Source organism: Fusarium oxysporum, chromosome 1 (genome assembly GCF_000149955.1).
Source record: "Fusarium oxysporum f. sp. lycopersici 4287 chromosome 1, whole genome shotgun sequence".
Taxonomy (NCBI): Eukaryota; Fungi; Ascomycota; class Sordariomycetes; order Hypocreales; family Nectriaceae; genus Fusarium; species Fusarium oxysporum.
The window spans coordinates 1714521-1733932 of record NC_030986.1 but is presented as its reverse complement, the minus strand read 5'-3'; the positions used below and the strand labels follow the sequence as shown (position 1 = coordinate 1733932).

The 19412-nt window shown below is 50.2% G+C and overlaps 5 protein-coding genes across 19 annotated transcripts; 2 read left to right on the top strand and 3 right to left on the bottom strand.

Moving 5' to 3' along the window:
* Positions 1-285: 285 nt before the first annotated feature.
* Positions 286-6363, bottom strand: FOXG_00042 (uncharacterized protein; the record flags this gene model as incomplete). 10 transcript variants are annotated; one of them, XM_018376092.1, is made up of 6 exons in its annotated part: positions 6053-6222; positions 5681-5808; positions 5121-5598; positions 3592-4864; positions 3244-3540; positions 286-3044 (listed from the first exon to the last, which is right to left on the bottom strand). In XM_018376092.1, the coding sequence occupies exons 3-6, from the start codon at positions 5280-5282 to the stop codon at positions 286-288; spliced, it is 4491 nt and encodes a 1496-aa protein (XP_018231605.1). In that variant the 5' UTR covers positions 5283-5598; positions 5681-5808; positions 6053-6222. The 10 variants fall into 10 exon arrangements, with proteins under 10 accessions (XP_018231605.1, XP_018231603.1, XP_018231607.1 ...); XM_018376090.1 differs by having other exon boundaries at positions 5121-5808; positions 6048-6252; XM_018376094.1 differs by having other exon boundaries at positions 3244-3288; positions 3577-4864; positions 5121-5808; positions 6048-6245.
* On the top strand, positions 6317-9681 carry FOXG_17789 (uncharacterized protein). 3 transcript variants are annotated; one of them, XM_018397774.1, is made up of 3 exons: positions 6394-6869; positions 7106-8828; positions 8882-9158. In XM_018397774.1, exons 1-2 carry the CDS (start codon positions 6569-6571, stop codon positions 7204-7206), a joined length of 402 nt encoding a protein of 133 aa, XP_018231599.1. In that variant the 5' UTR covers positions 6394-6568; the 3' UTR covers positions 7207-8828; positions 8882-9158. The 3 variants fall into 3 exon arrangements, with proteins under 3 accessions (XP_018231597.1, XP_018231599.1, XP_018231598.1); XM_018397773.1 differs by having other exon boundaries at positions 6494-6869; positions 8876-9681; XM_018397772.1 differs by having other exon boundaries at positions 6317-8828; positions 8882-9681.
* A 224-nt stretch (positions 9682-9905) lies between these two features.
* On the bottom strand, positions 9906-15404 carry FOXG_00040 (uncharacterized protein). 2 transcript variants are annotated; one of them, XM_018376085.1, is made up of 3 exons: positions 15015-15404; positions 13335-14955; positions 9906-13284 (listed from the first exon to the last, which is right to left on the bottom strand). In XM_018376085.1, exons 2-3 carry the CDS (start codon positions 14536-14538, stop codon positions 12317-12319), a joined length of 2172 nt encoding a protein of 723 aa, XP_018231595.1. In that variant the 5' UTR covers positions 14539-14955; positions 15015-15404; the 3' UTR covers positions 9906-12316. The 2 variants fall into 2 exon arrangements, with proteins under 2 accessions (XP_018231595.1, XP_018231594.1); XM_018376084.1 differs by having other exon boundaries at positions 13335-15404.
* Positions 9907-11876, top strand: FOXG_00041 (uncharacterized protein). The gene is made up of 2 exons (XM_018376086.1): positions 9907-10076; positions 10572-11876. The coding sequence occupies exon 2, from the start codon at positions 10942-10944 to the stop codon at positions 11533-11535; it is 594 nt and encodes a 197-aa protein (XP_018231596.1). The 5' UTR covers positions 9907-10076; positions 10572-10941; the 3' UTR covers positions 11536-11876.
* Positions 15405-16948: 1544 nt separating the features above from the next.
* On the bottom strand, positions 16949-19368 carry FOXG_00039 (alternative oxidase, mitochondrial). 3 transcript variants are annotated; one of them, XM_018376082.1, is made up of 4 exons: positions 19180-19368; positions 18427-19119; positions 17970-18368; positions 17115-17914 (listed from the first exon to the last, which is right to left on the bottom strand). In XM_018376082.1, the coding sequence occupies exons 2-4, from the start codon at positions 18877-18879 to the stop codon at positions 17705-17707; spliced, it is 1062 nt and encodes a 353-aa protein (XP_018231592.1). In that variant the 5' UTR covers positions 18880-19119; positions 19180-19368; the 3' UTR covers positions 17115-17704. The 3 variants fall into 3 exon arrangements, with proteins under 3 accessions (XP_018231591.1, XP_018231592.1, XP_018231593.1); XM_018376081.1 differs by having other exon boundaries at positions 16949-17914; positions 18427-19265; XM_018376083.1 differs by lacking the exon at positions 19180-19368 and having other exon boundaries at positions 17163-18368; positions 18427-19177.
* Positions 19369-19412: the final 44 nt, after the last annotated feature.

Below are 19412 nucleotides of genomic sequence, written 5' to 3'. Positions count from 1 at the left end.
GGTCCTTCCAAGAGATTTCCTTGGCGATTTCCGGGAGTCTGACAGTGTTATAGCCTGGAGCAGTGGCGTGGAGAGCCATGGTGACGAAGCCTGAGCAATCGGTGCGGTAGCGGGTGCCTTCTGGGTCTGGGTAAGTGGCACTCATGGAGTATGGGACGTGGCGCGAGACCCAGTACTGAGCGCGGGAGATGATTTCCCTGCGGCTGATCTTGCCGTTCAGGGAGGAGCTGCCGCTGCCGCCGCCATGTCCGCAGTCCTTGGTGACCATGCCGGATGTGCCGGTTTTCACGTAGTAGTCCGCAACGTAGCAGCCATCAGAAGTTTTGTCCCAGAGAGAGTTGCCCAAAACGCCTTCGCCAGAAGTCTGACAGGTAAGTTTGACATCGTCACCTTCTTCTTTGCAGTCAGAGCAGCTAACTCATCCTCCTCTTCGGCAATAAGCAGAGCTTCTGCTTCTGCAGCCTCTCTGGCAGCAGCCTCTTCAAGAGCAGCAGCCTCTTCAAGAGCAGCAGCCTCAGCTGCAGCAGCCTGTTCAGCTTCAGCTTGCGCGGCTGCTTCAGCCTCAGCAGTGGCTTGAGCAGCCGCCTCTTCTTGAGCCGCTTTCTCTGCCCGTGCCGTGCTATTGACAGTAAGGAGGTTAAAGCGATCGGTATCTTTCTTCCCAAGCTTGCCCTTTCGCTCCTTCTTGGCAATCAAAGCAGTAAGTTCAGATTCTTCGTCGGCAATAGCAGCGGCTTCTGCTTCAGCAGCTGCAATAGCACCAGGGTCATCGGCCTCGGCAGAAGGCTCATCTATGGCTGGTTCAGGAGAAGGTTCGTTAACTTCTGTCTCAGGTTCCGGTGTCTGATCTTCAGGTTGCTCGATAATCTGGGCTACTTCTCGAGCTCGCCTTTCTGCATTTTCTGATAAAATAGCAAATCGATCAGCATCTTTCTTTGCAAGCTTACCCTTTTTAGCTTTCTTAGTAGTCAATACAGCCAGCTCGGCTTCTTCCTCGGCAATAGCTGCATCCTCTGCTTCACGAACTGCTGCTGCCTCTGCTTCAGCTGCTTCTATGGCAGCAGCAGATTCAGCTGCTGCTGCGGCTTCTGCTTCCTTTGCAACCTGCTCCTCAGCCTCCGCTGCAGCGGCGGCGGCTGCTGCTTCTTCTGCTTCCTTAGCGGCTTGTCGCTGCGCAGCATTTTCTGTCAGAATATTAAAACGGTCGGCGTCCTTTTTAACAAGCTTCCCTCTTTTGGCCTTCTTGGCAGCAAGAGTGGCAAGTTCTGCCTCTTCATCAGCAATCAGGATAGCTTCAGCTTCGCTTGCTGTTATGGCTTCTGCTTCTGCTGCGGCTGCGGCTGCGGCTGTAGCTGCTTCTTCTGCGGCTGCTGCAGCTTCCTCGGCTTCTTTTGCAGCCTCAGCCTCAGCCTCAGCCGCGGCAGCGCCAGCTGCTTCTTCTGCTTCTTTAGCAGCTAGCCGTTGCGCAGCATTTTCTGTAAGGATATTATACCGCTCTGTATCCTTTTTGCCAAGCTTGCCTTTCCTTGTCTTCTTTGCGTCTAGACTGGCTAACTCTGCTTCTTCCTCTGCGATAATAGCTGCGTCGGGAGCTGTAACAGGTTCAGGGTCAGCAAATGCTGCGTCTATGTCTACAAGCGGTTGCTCAGGCTCTGGTTCGGGTTGAGCTTCGACCACCACCTCTGCACTTCCGTGGGCGGCTTCTCCAAGCTCTCCTTGGGCTTCAACAGCAGCAATCTTTTCAGCTTGCTTAGCTGCTCGTTCGGCTCGTTCGGCAGCCCTTTGAGTGAGGACATTAAAACGCTCCACGTCTTTCTTCTTAATCAGATTACCGCCACGCTTGATCTTCTTAGCGGTGAGATCTGCAAGTTCTTTCTCTTCTTCGGCAGCAATTACAGCCTCCGCTTCACGAGCAGCGGTCGCTTCAGCTTCACGGGCTGCCAGCGCATCTGCTTCACGGGCTGCAGTCTCCTCGGCTTCTTTAGCAGCCTGCGCCGCGGCTGCTTCCTCAGCCTCTTTGACAGATTTTTCCTGGGCTCGTTTTACTGAGTTGCCAACCAAGGTCATTAATCGAGTCGTTTCATTCTTTGTTAGCTTGACCTTCTTGGCTTTCTTGGCTTTCAGCACTGCCATTTCCTCCTCTTCCTTGGCAGCTACCTCAGCTTCAGCATCTGCAGCAGCTTGAACTGCAGCCTCGGCGTCTGCAGCAGCTTGGGCTTGGGCTTGGGCTTGGGCTTGGGCTTCGGCTTCGGCTTCGGCTGCTGCCGCCGCCGCCGCCGCAGCGGCATCGGTCGCTTCTTTTGCCGCCTGTTCTTCTGCTTCTTTAGCTGCTTGTTCCTCGGCTCGTTTTGCCGCATTGTCGATCAAGAAATTCAGCCGTTCCTGCTCTTTTTTGAGAAGTTTTCCTTTCTTCGCCTTCTTCGACTTCAGGCTCTCCATTTCCGCCTCTTCCTGCGCGATTTCGGTGGCAAGGGCAGTGTCAGCTTCTGCAGCTGCTTGCGTGGCAAGGCCATCCCGGTCTGTCTCTTGAGAAAGAGGTTCATCAGCAGGAGCCGCTGGGGCAACTGGGGCAGCGGCGATGGCTTCAGCTTCCCGGGCTGCTTGAGCTTCGGCCCTTCTTGAGACATTCCCTTCGAGTAGAGTAAGGCGTTCTTGATCCTTTTTCAGCAACTTTCCACCACGTTTCTGCTTTTTCGCCAATAGTGTCGCAACCTCCTCGTTCTCCTTTGCTGCTTCAGCGTCTTCCGCGGCCTGTAAAGCGGCAGCTTCGGCGTCAGCTGCTGCTTGAGCATCAGCGGCGGCCTGTGCAGCTTCAGCGGCAGCTGCCGCCTCGGCCTCGCGAGTAGCTCGAGCTTCAGCTCTTCGGGTGGCATTCCCTTCAAGAAGAGCAAGACGTTCTCGATCTGACTTAAGAAGCCGTCCTCCTCTTTTAGATTTCTTGTCCAAGAGACTGGCAATCTCTTCATCTTCGCGAGCGGCCTCGGCTTCCTCAGCTTCGCGAGCGGCTTGCTCTTCAGCTTCTCTGGCGGCTTGCTCTGGGTCTCCTATTAATCCATCCGGTCAGCGAGTTCTACAAGTGTGGGGGTTGATATTGGGGGAGGGCGGTCAAACAAGGCGAATTTCGATGTTCTCTAACTTCTCCGCCCCGGGGAATGAAGTCCAACCCCAGTTGACTTTTCCATATTTCATCATCTAGAGCCTTGCTTCTCAACCCTCCCCCAAAAATATCATGATATGGCTCACCAGTAGCATCGATAAGAAACTCATGTGCATTAGGCTTCTTGTTGTCTATTGAGCCCCAAAAAGCATCGTTAGGATCATCGGCGCCGGAAGTTTTGAAATCGAACGGGTCAGCGGCCGGTTTCTTGGGCTTCTTGCCAAAACCCCAAGAATCGAGGAAGTCGTCGGTGCCAACAGCCTCGACGGGATCGGGGGCGGGAGGAGGAATATCATCCTCTATTTGAATCAAGTCGCCAGCTTTCTTCTTTTTCTTACCTGTTCCCCATAGATCCCAACCGTCGTCTTCTGTCTTAGGCGGCTCTGGGATTTGATGAGCTTTAAAGAAATTTGACTCACTTGTTTCATCCTCACCTTTCTTTCCTATACCCCATGATCCCCATCCACTCGTCTCCTCTGGAGGGGGTTTTGCCTTTCCAGTGCCAAAGGTACTCCAAAAGTCGTCACCATCCTTATCTTCAAACGAAGGGGGGTCAGGTGCAGGTGCGGGTATTGAATCTTGAGCTCCCCAAAGTGAACTTTGTGAATGTTCCTTTTTCCCAGACCAGCCACCCCACTGATCTTCCATTGAAGGGGGGTCGGGTGCAGCTGCCAAAGCAACTTCCTCCATGATTCCCTTCTTCTTGGCCCGGTCCTTTTTGGATATTCCCCAAGTATCCCATATATCCTTCTTTCCGTTGGGAGGTGCAGTGTCGGAATCGAGGGCAAGTTCTTCCAGGATGCCACCAGCTTTGCCCTTCTTTTTTTGGCCACTCCAACCCCAAGGATCATCACCATCCTTTGGTTCCTCGTCGGGTTCAGCGCCCCAGAGCGTGGAACCCTTTTTCTTCTCTTTCTTGGCACCAAAGCCCCAGCCATCGTCATCTTCTTCAATTCCTCCTATTTTATCTTTAGGTTTGTCCCATGGGTTCTCTTCGGCCTTGGTTTCTTGGGGTGGTGGCGGCGCCGGTGCCGGTGCTGGTGCTGGTGCTGGTGCTGGTGCCGTTTCGCTTTTCCCTCCTCCGCCCCAGCCCCATCCTCCACCACCAAACCCCAATTTCGCACCCCATGAACTGGAAATGCCCTTGTTTTCTGGTGGGCTCAACCCAAGATCTGGTTTGTTATCTCCAAGATTGATATTCTCGAAAGTTGTGGGGGGCTTTGGGGGCGAGTTGCTGTTGCCATCACCATTTCCATCACCGGCGCCGCCTGCAGCGTCTCCTCCATTGGCTCCTCCATCTCCTCCGGTATTATCATCCTTTTGACCGTCATCTGCTGGTGGAGCCGCAGGCGGCGGTGGCGGCGGTGGAGGAGCAGAAGGTGTTTTTGTTTTCTTCTTCTTTGCCGCTTCGTAGAAACCTTGGTTCGAGTTGAAGTCGATGAGGATATCGGAATTAGGATCGTTAAGAAGCGCATCATTCGGTCGGCGGCGTTCTTTCTGGGCATCTGATGGTGGTTGAGGGGACGGATTGAGCCATGCTGGGGTTCGCATATGGGCATAACGGCTGGTCCCATTCAGGGGCATTGTGGTGTCGGTAGGATCAGAAGAGTCGCAAGATCGAGGGAGGCGACAATACCATCGTGGAGAATGATCTGGTACAATTAGCGGCCTCTCGGCCACTTTGCGATGTGATGGTGAAGAAGAGACCTAGACAAATTGTATGACGTTAGATAAGACAGACTTTCAAACGTGTTCCAATTCCGGAACTGGATCGCATGACAAGACAGGAATGAGTGGCGGTGGGTTCCCCTCAGGAGATCGGGCCGCTGATCGAGGGGTTGGCCGTTAAGCGCCACCCATTTAAAGTCTGTTAAGCTTTTGCTGGGAAACATGATTCAAGCAAAAAAGCGACAATATTTAAATTGCAACTACGCAAGCTGAGCAGAAAATGAAACGAACATACATTTTCATGTAATTTGTGACCAACCCAGGCACGGGCAATGAGACTCAGTCGGTGACGCAAGGAGCGATCAACCGGCGCACTTGACAAACACTGAAAGACTGGCAGGCCATGCGCGCTTCTTGTCCAACTGTCTGTAAATGCCAGAACATCGACCGCGGCCATTGTGAAGAATGGAGCTCGTGCGAAGACTGAGCGACGTCACACACATGGAAGCTATAAATATGAAGAAGGATGGAAGGGCGACGAGGTATCGACAACTGAGCCAAGCCGCCAGAACAAAGGACAGTGTGGGATGTCAAGTTCGTGACCGAGCGTATTCGTAGTTTCGTGGGAGTTTTCGTGTAAGTCGTAGTCGATTGCAATATCAAGCAGCAGAGTTGCGGGGTCTGGCCCTGTTCGAGGCTGTCGAAAGCGACGCCGTGACAAAGCCGGATGTATTGTCAGGGTCGAGGATAGGTAATGTTTAAATGACGTTGCGCTAGTGATGTGAGAAAAGAGTCGGATCGTCGAAGAAAACAAAATTGAGGCGTTGTCAAGGCGAAGGAGCGTGATGAGCGTACGGAGTGACTGCCGAGTTAATTGACAAAACAAACCCTGGGTGACCAACTGTCACTTTTCACCAACCACCCCTAGTCGTCGGATCGTCGTCTGGCCTGGACTACTTTTTTCGGGGGTCTTGCGTTGCGCGCTGTATAAATAAATGAGCTTCCACACAAAAAGATGACGCTCAACCACTCGAGGCAAGGCCAAATAACGAGTAGGGTCTCCTCAAGATAGGTAGGTAGAAAAGATTTGATGTAAAAGGAGGGAGATGGGGAAAGAGGAGGGGGAAGAATTCACGGCGACGAGGAGCAAATGATTTGCAGTAAGTGCATGGCAAGAAAAGCAAGGGAAGAAGGAAAGTCGATTCGGTAAAAGGTCCCATACAATACTTTTTGGGCGCTTCAGGCCAAGACAAATTGGTTGAGCTAAGAGCCAATGACGCCAGCTCTGGCTGTTCAGATCGTCGGCAGGCGAATTGCTCAGATGTTGTACCCGTCAAGACTACTGTTTAATAGGTAGAATCAATGCAAAGGACAGGGTTCAGCGTCCCATGTTGATGTGCAGCCAGGCGAAGAGGCGGGCAAACGCGGGAACAGGACAGGGAAATCAGCGCGACAGTGACAGCAAGAGCCGTTAATAATTAAGGTCCTGTAAGTGCTCAAAGCAGGGGACGTGCCCTTCTTTCTTCCCTACCTCCCTCTGGACTCACTCGAGAGTGCGCAACAAACACGCCGCCACCATGCATAGGCTGCGGGACCTAGAAGGAATTTGAGGATAATGAGAACTTTGATAGCATTCGTTATCTAGATGCGATGAGCTAAGAGACAGATCCCGGTTCTTCTCAGTTCACACAACGGTACATATGTTCGCTATTCGGCATACTGCGTCTACATCAAAACACTCAAATGCTTTTATCTCTGAAGAGCACTTACACTCACTGCCTACCTACCTATGTGCGAACCTATTCCTTACTACCCCGATCAATATTGTTGACCGCACGTCACCATCACAATCACCAGACCAGCAACCCCATAACACCCTGCACCCTCGTTCCCGAGCCCATCACACCCATTCACTGTTCCCTTCAGAGCCCGTATCACTTGAAAGAAGAACATTTTTCAGACTCGACTCAATCCTACTCAATTCTCATATCAAGCACGTCAACTCGCGCATTTATCAAAAAGACAGCCTCTACTACCATCACAGGTAAACATCATCTGTCGTGTTATTGCACATGCACGTACGATCCACTCGATCCAGGTCAACCAACCACAGATGAGTCCGTTGATGCTGATGCAGGTCTGCAAGGTCAGGCCGCAGCACAACGCGTGGTTGGATCAGATCCTTTGAGGTACATGTTGGCGAAGCCCAATGACTTGCCAGCTTCTCATCGACCCAGCCACCCGAATCTCACATGTGCATTCCACTAATGAGAGAAGCAGGAAATTTGAAAAGAAGGGTCGCAATGCCTGAAACCCATCCATTACAGTGCACATATGTGTGCCCAACATTGGATTGGATGCTTGTCGCGACTAGGATCTGACTTCCATCTTGTCACCAGCTATAACCTCCCACAAGAAAACTGTAGTTAGATCTTCAACTTGCTTTCCCAACAAGACTGATTGGTCCCGTAGAAGGAGACGATGGCTCATGTGTTGCAATGTGCTACTCCAAAGACACTTTTAATCCACCTGGACTATCTATCAGATGGTGGTACAGCGCAGCTCATGGGACGGCGGTGGTTTTGTCGTTCGATCTTTGTGACATCACGCGGGCTTGGTTGTTCCACTGGGGGCCAATATGGACATACATGTTGAGACATGTGTGACATTTCTCGTTACTTCGAGGGGCACACGATATGTCTCACCAGCACAACCTGAGTTCCTTTTACAATCCTCCTTAGAACGGAGAATGGGGCCAATTCCATGAGGTGCATAGTACATACATGCCTTTCCCTCCAGAAGGGTAAGGTAAGGCTATCAGCTCCTTGAGACTGTGGTTGACGTCCCGTTCCCTTCCCGTTCCCCGCGTCTTGTCTTCCAGGTTCATCTTGCTTAACATCCGGCAAGTTTTGTGGGACTCGCTGTTACATCTGGTTCACACGACGACCGCTAATAAGCCAACACTTCTGATGATCACCAGGCTGTCCTCGCTTTGCACTAGTTCAAGGCAATTGGGGGAGCGGGTATGGAAAGGCCCGAGGGTGCTAGATTGAGAAGATGCTGGCAACTTCATAATTACAATGAAAGGCAATAACCGTACCAGCTACAAGGTCCAGTAGTCGCTTCGACGGCTTGCCTTGAGGTATTTTCTACGACATTTCCAGGCCACCCGTCACTAAACAGTCACACACGAACACATCCAACGACCGGGGTCTTCCTCTGGTATGAAACATGCAAGTGCAGACACAGTACATATGGAACTATCCGCGGGTTGAAGTCTTGGGACGACTCGACAAATTCCACAAACGCCACAGGATGCTGCAGAGTCCCTGCGCTTCCTGCAAGACGTTAGCTCTGTGCATCATCCTAGACCAAAGCTTGGCTCGAATAGGTATCGCCAAACCTTCACCGCCTCCAGCGCATGTACCTACGCTGTGGTATCCAGATTTCGTTCAAAAAGCCCGCATTTACAATGCCGCCTGGTCCATATGAGCTGGGATCGACGACGACAACAACGACGTGGCCGTCTTGGATGTGGACGATGAATGTGGACAGTGGACCTGGACCGTTGAACTGAGTTGATGGGGCTGCTTTCATGCACCATCTGTTAACGTATCAGTTCATATCCAAGGATGGATGTCTCCGCACAAAAACCAGCGAAACAAGAAGAACTGTTTGCCCTCCTGCCTAACGCCTTTTAAGCGGTCAGACCTGATAGTTGCCGCGATTGTCAAGGGAGAAAAGCAAGAAGGGGTCGGCAAATATTTACGACTGAAGAAGATAGGAATTGGGAGCCGCGGCGCAGGCAAGATAGATATTGGCTCCATCGTTCTGATTTTGCCCGAATTGCCCAGACGAAATCTCTACTTGGCTGGGATGGGCGATAAGAGCTGGCGTTAGCGACTTAGCCATGAGCTGCTATCTCAAACGGGACCACCCCAGCATCAATCGGTTGCAGCTAGAGACGATGCAATGCTGTGCATTCAATAATTGATGCTACCATGTGAGTGTGATGATATTCATAGAAAACTCGGTTCCTGACTACGATAGCTGCAGGCAAGTCACCCAAGCCGAGATAGGTAACCCAGGGTCTCGGCTTAACCTAACCCGACCCAGGAGATTGTCTTAGACTTGGCTTATTGTAAAGTTCTCATAGTCTAGATTGTCTATCTGTAGACTACCTAGCAATGTCCAGTGCCGGTGACAATGCGAGTTTATTCTTAGACCTAACCTGCAAGACGGGCCGCAATTCCATCATTCTGTCACCCGTGCCAACACAGGAGTGTGAAACCCTCATGCAATTCAGCTACATTCAGGCTTCTCGTAGAAACCCAAGGCACTAAGCTAAAACATGAGCATAGCAAGTTAACGCCTTCAAATAACGCAGTCTCGAGATGCCAAACAAGTTCCTCAGTCCAATACATACTGCACAGTCAGCCAACTGCCGGATCGGGCCGTGAGTAGCACTTGGTCTCGGGCTCGGAATGAAGAATTGATGCCGGCCGTTGATTGTGTTGGTCTGGACTGTAGCACATGATTTTTCTAGACCAAAAGATTGTCAGGGCGAGATCCATTATGGTTCGTTCGTCTCCAGCAAGTCAGCCATCGTCCGTGCTTCGGGAATTGGCTGCAACGCAACGCAGCATCTAATCTTGGGCCTCGTCCGTTCAGTTTAAGGGTATTGCCATGCCCATCAGTTCGTCTAGGGTGCTCCTCTTCGGGGGAGGCTCTCTCGTTCTGGCAGGTGGCTGACGGATCGCGGAAGAAAAGCAGCCGGACAATCGCCTCAACATGGGGATAAGCTGGAGTTGACCTTGAAGAGCAAAGGTAACAATTCCAAATACCCAAGGTAGGCAGAAGAGTGTCTGTCACTTGAGGTGCCGAGGTGGATGTGGGTTTACCAACCTTAACTTAATTAGCTAGTTAATTACACATTTCAACGTAGGGTCTGGAAATATCACACAGCACTTCACACATGTCAAAGCGGCAGTTCAGTCGCCTATCACCAACGGGATACTCGGGAGTTAAAAGTACATAGTAATTAACCTAAGGTGATCGGAGCTAATTTTTCCCTTCCACATTGCCATTGCAGTCATTACTACCTCATTTCGCTCTTTCCATCTACCTATCTCCCCTCTTTGCTCCGTGTTCTCTCTTCCTAGACTCCTTACACCCACTGTAACAAGGGCCCCTCAGCTACCATATGCCCCCGCCTTAGGTACTACTATACCTTGGGTACATTACTGTGCAGGTACAGTATATTTTTAACTCTTCAGCCACCATTTGGTTTAGCCTCAACTCAACTCACCTCGAACGTAACTTTGCCCAACTCATTCAACGCAACACAACACAATATCACCTCTTGCTCTTTCCTTGTCCCCCTGCTGTCGCTTTCGCACATACCCAGGGGAAAAAACAGAAGAGAACGAGGTGCAAGGGCTGTGAGACTTCAAATCTGACTGCTCCTGTTCCGATACGCGCGGGCGCCTATTCGCTTCTCAACTCCCGCCCTGCATGGAAGCGCAGTGCATGCCATCCATCCATACCTAGCATATCCGCTCTGCTCCGCTTGTCGTCGGATCGAATCTCCGTTTCATGTGAACAAAGAGCCAAGAGAGGACATGAAGCAGTCTCTGTGAGGCGCAGGCTTTGACTTATTCTCCGCTGTTCTTGTCGAGCATCTTTTTGTCCTTTGGATATCACAATCTTGTCGTCGACTAACACGTCCTGGTCTTGCATGTTGCAGTGGATAAGTTGATTGGGTCTTTGCGAAGAACGCTCTTCTTTTCTATGGCTGTCTCTTCTTTCGCTGCTGTCGCTATCAGTCCGCCTTGGCTTACTCTTCAACTATCTCGAATGGGATAATAACCGTCAATCGCCATTGACAATCACCATGTGCGCCTTGGGCAGTCTTACAAGGATAAACATCTCGATATCATTACTTTCAACATTACCAACGTCCGCAGACTCTAGTCGCCAGTGTTGGCCAAGTTTCGTCTAACAAGACAACCACGATCAACTGCTCACTCTGCACCCTCTTGTTCATCTTCTGTATACCCGTTCGCAGAAACTTGACACTCATCTATATCGCCAGAAGCGCTCCAAATCTATATAAAATGCGCTCAACACAACTTCTCTCGATCTCTGTTCCCATACCGGGCACTCTCCCTCCCAGCGCCGTGGTAGCAGCTCTGCAAGCCGTAGACCCATTTGTCGCCCACCACCGGACAGTGACGAGCTTGGAAGAAGTCCAAGCTGATCCGGCAGACACAGCTGACGACCCTTTCTTTGGACCCTTCGATGACTCCTTTCGCGCTTTTCAAATGCAAGAGCTCGTCAATCTCGCTCCTGGTCTTGGCAAAACCATTTCTTACAAGGCCATTTTTCAAATAATACCTGATGGCCTTCGCTCTCGTGCGAAAGCCCCTGTGGGCGTCGTGGTCCGAGCCCAGTGGATGGTGCGCCAACAACAGCACGACCGATCGCCCTCGGGTCCGATATCACCCGCGGGATCTGATAGCACTGCATCAGGTAGCACGGCGACTGCTGAAGGGGACGAATTCGAGCTACACGAGCAGGTTCTCCTCGAATGCAATTCTCTTCTGATGCCATTCATTACCGAATCTTGTGTGGCTGTACATCGTGAAATTTGTGAGAATTTCATGGCGAAGACATTTAAGGATTACTTTGGAACCTCGCCGATGTATTGACCATATGTGTATATGCTATCTGGTGAAGACTCTAATTCAAGAAACGAAGTGGTCATCAACACATGAATGTGTTCAAATGGTGGGAGAAGGAAAGTCAGTGCGGTGTTTTTGCAAGGCGTTGGTATTGTCATTTATGGGTTTGACTTCGTATTTTATAATCTCTTACTATAACTACTGCAAGATATCCAAAGAAGGGGGGGCTTCCATAAGTCAGCGCTGGCCAAAAGTAACAAAGGGGGCCAGTCAATGGGTGGTGTAACTTAGACATCGATATCGTTCATACTGTCTGCATAGATGGTATCAAGTACTATTTATGTTCCCAAGCAATCAATATCTTGACTATACTTGTTGATATTGTATGATCATCTGTAATTGCCAGGATGTATGAACCATATCCAGACCGAGAACTGAAAAGCAAGCTTCAACTATACAACCTAATCAAATTGAACGAGAAATAAGAGATAAAACATGTCATATCGAAGGAACAGAACAGACTAGATTTGGTATCTATGCGCGTACCGTCTATACCCAAACACTCCCCAAAAAGCAAAGAAAGAAAAATGATAAAAAATCACCCTGGATCCAATTGTATGTATAACCGTTGTGATGTTGTAACCACGCCCCATCTAGCAGTATCCAAAAGACGGCTGTGAAGTAGAAAAACAGTAATTCCCCGAGGGATAGAGAAAGAAGTAAGGCGTAAGGTAAAGAACGCTGATAACAAAAAAGGCATTGGTCGCGTCAACAATGTATGCATACTCTTATGGCGAGTGAGCCCATTTTACCGGCCCCCGAAATCGCTCGCGTATCCCATTTCACCAAAGCCTTGACCCATCCCACCCTCGCCAAACCCCGTGCCAGGGCCACTCACATATCCACCGTCTTCGTTTTCGTCATAGTCACTGGCATCAAACGATGAACGGCCACTAACCTCGTCGTCCATGCCAGCGTTCACATCAGGTGTAGACCAGTTCAGCTGAGCTAATGCAGGATATTGGGCCAAGAGAGCCGCTGGAAGCATTGGGTTGCCAGAAGGATCCATAGGATAAATAGGGCCATCCATCGGCATACTGGATGCAACAGCCATGCTCTGCGCCATGTTCTGTTGCATCCGTTGTTCTTGCCAGAGTCGCTGTCGTTCCATCATTTCTTCATCTAACAGAGGCTTGATGCAGATGCGACCAGCTTCGGACCTAAAATGACGGCCTAGAGCATCGGCACGGGCAAATCTTCTACCACATCCCCACTGACCTCCAACCTTGAGATCGCCTTTACATACAAACTTCTTTTCTCCGGAGTGAAGACTCTCGTGTCGCTTGCGATCGTGTTGCCTAGCAAAGGCCTTTCCGCATACTGTACACACAAAAGGACGCTCATCTGTGTGCGTTCTCAGATGTGAGCGCAAGTTGTACGCACGCGTAAATCGTTTGGGACACAATGTGCACTGGAAAGTGGCAGGGTGTTTCTGAACCCGCTTGGCAGCCCCGCTGTCCTGGTTGTTCTGGTACTCAGGATCGGCCAGTCTAAGAGCGATAACGTTGTTGGGGACAGCCGATGTGGACTGTCTTCTCCTGGAGGGTGAAGTCCCTGCTTGCCTGTCCAGAGGAGATAAAGATCTGGAGTCTGCTCTTGCTGCTAAGTCGGCGCCTAGGGAAGGCGAGATGATGTTGGCATTGCCTTGGCGACCTAGCAGACCGCCACCAGGATGGAAAGGATCTGTCACTGCACGTGGACGGGATCGGGGGCGACCTAAGATGTGTGAGCTAGTTTCAAAAGCTATGATTTCGGCTTCAACATACCTCTGTCTGGCGGGGTCAGAGAATCCTGATCCATACGAGATTTGGGAGTATCAAAAGCACCTTGCTTAGCATTTGTAGGCGCAAAGTCAATATTGATCGCAGGAGGGGCCATCGACGACAAATCAGCGCCCGAAGGCTGGAGGGAAGGGAAAGCCTCGACGGGCGCTGAAACGTCAGGATAGGTAGAGGGAACTCCATATGGATTGTGAGGACCTGCCAAACCAAAACTGTTTTGATTCAGCTGGTTCAGGTCCGGCATCTGCTGAGGAACAATGCGGGGGCTGATTGCGGGACTATGGGAAGGACTACGACCCTGGTGTCCAGGACTACCACCGACTTGAGGGTCGGAGAGACTAAAGTTACCCATGCTCAACACCTCTTGATATAGACTGCCATCAGAAGGACGATGTGCAGGCGAGTGCCCACCGATATCAGTCTCAAAGGACTCAGCACTAACAAGGTTCGGCGATGGAGCCACGGACGAAACGTCCGAGTACTCAGAGGGTGTGCGACGGTGGCGCTGGAACTGAGGCTGGTTCCAATCGGCTATCTGGTTTGGGAGCAAAGCATCTGCTGGGCCGAGTGAAGTATGTCGCGAATGGCTAGGTGGTGAAGAGAACTGGTGCTGGTTAAAGGCGGGCGACTGGTGAGCAGAACCAGGTTGTTGAGCATCGTGCTGGAATAGATGAGGAGGGGTAGGCGAGTGATGCCCTTGCGACGCCATGGTATTCATGTCGTTAGGATTTAGTGTAGACTGGTCGAACAAGGGGGTGTTGAACTGGTCGCCCTGGCCACTAGTATTCGGAAAGAGAGAGAAGTCGTTATCGTTGAGGTTCGGCGACAGGTAAACTGCCTGAGCCTGGTTATTGAAGGGTAACGAAGTGTCGGAGCTGGCAGGCTGCTGTCCGAATGAAGCGGTGTTATTGGGGTCGAGAATAGCGGGGTCGGACAAGTTGGCTTGAGCGAAGGAGTTGCTCTGTTGATGCGCAGGAGGAAGGAAAGAAGGCGATTGCTGAGGGCTAAGAAAACCTGAACCGTTGAAGGCCTCGTAAGACTGTTGAGCGGACTGGTCGAGAGTGAGACCAAGACCAACGGATGGATCGTTATGCTGATAGGGCGCCGGCGACGGGGAATGAGAATGGTTTATATGAGGCTGTTGATGGCCAGCCGAAGGAGACCGGCCTCGTTGAGCTTGTTGATCCATGATGTTTCCGAGTTTAGAAGCAGACGAAGTACTGTAGAATACTGTAGACAAGGCAGACTCTGGAGTCAGCCTTCAGGCACCGTGGCGATGCCGGGGGCTGTGCGCTTTCAAGGTGATGCAATGGGCGGGGGACTGTCCTATCACGGCGGCCGACGCGTGGAAGGGGTTGCGAAACGCGCAGTTTGAGCGGGAACGGTGTAGTTTGAAGTAGATGAATGCGACGTGTAGAAAATCGGTATTGTTTTGCGTATGATATTGAGGATGGGGAATGCTGCTGTACCTTAGGCTCTTGGATGCGCAGACGAAGATGATGGTGGAGATGAGTTGCTTGGGTTGCGGTGGGTTGCGGTGCGGCGGGCGGGTATTGTCCTGTAATCCGTACCACAACACAACAGCACGAATAACTGCAAGCAGCGACTGTGTTACAATTAATAAGGTTGGTCGATCAGTGTCTTGACGGCTGATAGGAGCTATACCTGGTCTAGGGCCAGGACTCTGACGATTTATGTTACTTTGGAAGATTCCGCTCTGGGCAGCTTCTATTGGGACGAGAAGAGAGGGTGAAAGCCGGGCGGCTACAGCTGGTCCGTAGTTTTGGTTGTAAGGGAGAGGAGCCTGTCTAAACTCTGTGTATGTGGGTGGTCCCTTGTCATCCAGAATTCCAATTAAAAGGCCGACCACACAGAACGGGATTTGGTGCGTCAGAACTGATGTACAGTACAGGCGCCTAAACGCACAAGATACTCCCCGTGGGATACGGTTATGTAGGGCCAGAATGGTGCCGAGGGCTGTGCAGAGACACGTCGAACGAATGGGAACTAGAGCTAGTGTGCCTGAGGTAAGGTACAGCAGCTTGAGTAAGATAGGTATGATAAGGTAGCTTTGGCTTGACAAGTACGGAGGTTTGCTAATTTTAACAGTATTTGGGTCCTTGGGATCGTTTGACCTGTTGCAAGCGAGGCAGACTTGCTCTCCAGGTTGATGGCAATCGTGATATCGCTAAATCCACATGGGATAGTCGGTATTAATAGTGTTATGTGATTTATTGGGATGAGATAAGTTTCAAGAGATGAGAAGGGGAGAAGGCAGGAAATGAACTCAATGCAGGTTAATTAAGAAGATAATATCAAAACAACCTCATCAATTTCATTTCACAACTTGGGCTATCCCATGCGTTGTAACGGTTATTCATTCAGGTATACATAATCTTTTTTTTTTTTTTTTTTTTTTACTTTCATTTATCGTAAGTTCATTGGGTCTTCATTGAATTAATTAACAAATATTGAGCAATAGGCACATCCCATGCGTCCCACTCATCTGGATTGGCGGTTCTCGGTAAATGAGCATCAGCACTACGTATTTTAATATCGAACTTACCACGTCAAGTAGTGGCACTTTTGCGTGTGCAAAATTTGAGTGGCATCTAGGATTCTAGGACTCTGCTTCTTGGTCACGGTCATATACCTCGTTCAGGATATTGGCATGTTTCGATGTTTTCATGCCAACAAGCCGTCCTTCCTAGACCACTGCATGATTCTTCATATTTCCCATCATGTCAGTAGAGTTTTTGCTAGACAGGAGACTGCCGGATTTAGTGAGCCTTGCACACATCTTTCATTCATTCCTCTATTGTCATCAATATCCGGTACGCGCTTGTTGTCGAATCAGCAGATTGCAAGCAAGGGTTGTAGGAGGAAGTTCCCCACTCACCTCCTCGTTCGTGTCACATTCTCTCATATGCAGGTTTCAGTTGCTTATAGAATCACAGGTAACTAGGCAGTTTGAATCACATTTCAGCCCTATTCTATTTTATATCATTCGTTGCGCTGCATGCATAGGTTTATGAGTGTAAACAGCGTCTTGCCAGGTATATTTGTCGGGTTAAGCATTCCACTCAATGGCTTGTCAGGCGAGGGATTGCTCATACATAATTCAATGGCCATTTTAAAATCTTGTGCTAGCCGCAAAAAGCACGTAGCTCGATTGTACGAGCTTTTAATAGACCATCCTCTGACCTGTCCCTGGATCGTCATCCACCATGCAAGTTCTGCACTGCCTCTCGAAGAAGTGATGCTTCTAGCGTGCCTGCATGTCCCTGAGAAAAAAGTCGGCCAGACAGAATATTACTTGGACCTCACTCTAAAATCTATACGTTGGTAACGTAACCCGGGGGAGAAGAGCCTACTATAATGAAGTCGCGTTGGTAATATGGATCCATGCTTTACCTTATGTTCACTACCTCATTCGTGCAAATACTGTCCGAAACACATATTCATGCCATGACAGAATACGTAATATCCCACTTACACCGCCCCCAGCCTTACACGCGGCCCACGATCCGACCCCACAATCCAAGGCTGTGCTCTCTTTCTCCTCGTGTCAGAGGTAGGGAAAGATTTGCGTGCTGACGGGGAGCAAGTCGGTAAGCATATATACAGTGGTGACTCAGTTCAGCTATCACTCGTACCCTGCTGCTCGTGACAGCGACTCTCTTTGCGTTGAGATCCTCGCAAGCAGATTCGAGTTTGCTGACGCGGTCCGGACCGGAGAAAAAGAAGCTTATTAACTAAGGTACCTTGCACTAAAATAAACGCGAACTGGTTCCCACCTTGCCCGAAAAGGCAGGAAGCTCGACATGCGAAATTGAGGTGGAAGTTGCTGAAAGTGATGCGGTTATTCTTCAGGTTATTGTTACGTATTGCCAGGTAGGTTGCGGAGGCGTACACACGAGTTTCTCACCAAGATATTGTTGCATGTGTATGCCGTTTGTGAGTAAGTATTATTTTCGAAACCATTCTGGCGGCACGAACTTCACATGCAGCAGAGGGTTTGTGGTTGAACTAATCAGAACGGTTTACCACTGGAATATGGTTTTTTCTTCTTCTTCTTTTACCCAACTAAAACAATGCTCCTAAGACCGTCAAGAGTAGGGATTCCGTAATAGAACGCCATCAAATGCAGATTTGTTTTCAAGTAACCAGCCAAACTCCTTCCACAGTTGAACTCCTATTTCCCAGTGGTATCATATGCAAATAAGCAAGAATTACAATCCTCAAACCAAGAACTTCCGGTTATGTCGAACAAATGAGACAAGGTAATTCGTACAAGCTCGTCTGATGCCGCGAGGCTTTATTCGGCTAACGTTGGTGATCGCTTTGTGACAACCCTAGATGACTTCGACGCGATCGTAGCCGGTGGGCTTCAGTGCGGGCTTGGGTGGCTCACGATCTTTGTACTCGCTGACGAATGGGTTTGGGTCCTCCGTCTGGTTGAGGTTACCAAGCGTGTGGTTGACTCCTCGGTGGGTGGCCTCATCAGCCCTGATGTAGAGGATCAAGTCCTTCATCGTACGGTGCTCTTTTGGCATCTTCCAGTACTAGAGAAGTATCAATATTGAATATTTCGTTATAAGAGTGTTGATAAGTACTCACCTGGATAGCAATGTCGGGTATCTGGAACTTGGGGTCACTCCACTTGGGTAAGTTGCCATCTTCGATCTCCTTGATACAACGAGTATAGGTGTGAACAGCCTCTTCTTCAAGGTAACCGACAAACCTGTGGACAATCTTGGGCGAGATCAGATAGGACACAAACAGACTGTTGAAGAAGACGCCCTGAGCACCGATGATCATCATCTTCATGAACCAACCAGGCTCACACATCTTCATAAAAGTCAAAAGATGCATTCGTTCGTTGTAGCTCTCCTCGAGAAGTGTTTCGATCCAGCCATTATCTCGTTTCATGCGTCGAAGGCTGCCCAGATGGCGCAACATGCCCCCAACCATGCCTGGAACTCCCGCCACGCTCTCGAGGAAGATGAATCGAATCAACTTTTTCTTTGTCAGTCTATGCTTTCGAGATATGTTGCACATGTGGGATATGGCTTACCCATTGAGCCTCGGTGAGTGGCTTCTCAGCCTCGATGGCTGTAGTCGGCTTGGTCTTGTCGGATTTCTGATCACGGTCCATACCTGTGGCCTTGTCCATACAATATCGGGCAAAGCGGACAATTTTCCAGGCTGTATAGTCGCCAACTGTCCTGGGAGGTCGATGAGCGGGTTCGACCGCCAACATTTCATCATATGTGTAGCCTTCGTGTGGCCAGGCTGGCTTGGTCGTCTGGATATGTGGCGTCTCTTTGACCGGAAAGAAGTCACGAAGTTGGTGTGTCGGTGTCGATGAGAAGAGCCGATGTTGCTGGGAAGCGGCACAACCGGCTCGAAGAGTTATGGGAGCTCTCGTCAGAGACGAAGAAGAAGATATGGTTCGAGCAAAGCCAAGTGCAGCAGCTTTTGCCGCCTGTCGTGAAGCTTGGCTATGCTGAAGTTGGAATGACAACATCGGGGCGAGCAAGAGTTTTGGTGTCTTCAGTATATGGTATGCTTATTGCAGGTATCTGCCTCAGCTTATCAACGATCGAGCTGATTGTTTGATAGGAAGATAGTATGATGAAGCTTCTGCTTGAGGAGGTCTAACTGAGCCTTTATATATATTCCAGAGATAAGCCTACAGAGAGGCGTGTCTGCATGTCAGACGCCATCCCCATCATACCCCAGGGGTCCAATTGAGTACGAGAAAATTCTGGTCTCTGTGTTAGCAAAATATCTAAGCGCCGTTTTAACTCGGCGTGAAATTGCTGACAAGAGACGTTACTAAGGTGAAGTTCACGAAGACAGGCCGGGACAAGTACTCAAGGTAAGCGGCGTCTGCGGCACACCGCGGCCGCCGCTAACTAGAACCGGGGCCAACTGTCAAAGTCTAACCCAGCCAGGCCGTTCAGACGAGTAGTCCTTGTCAATTACGATGGTCCGCAGGGGCCCAAGCAATCGGGACAGGCAGTGGAAACGCTAGAAAGACCTTCCCGAAGACCTAAA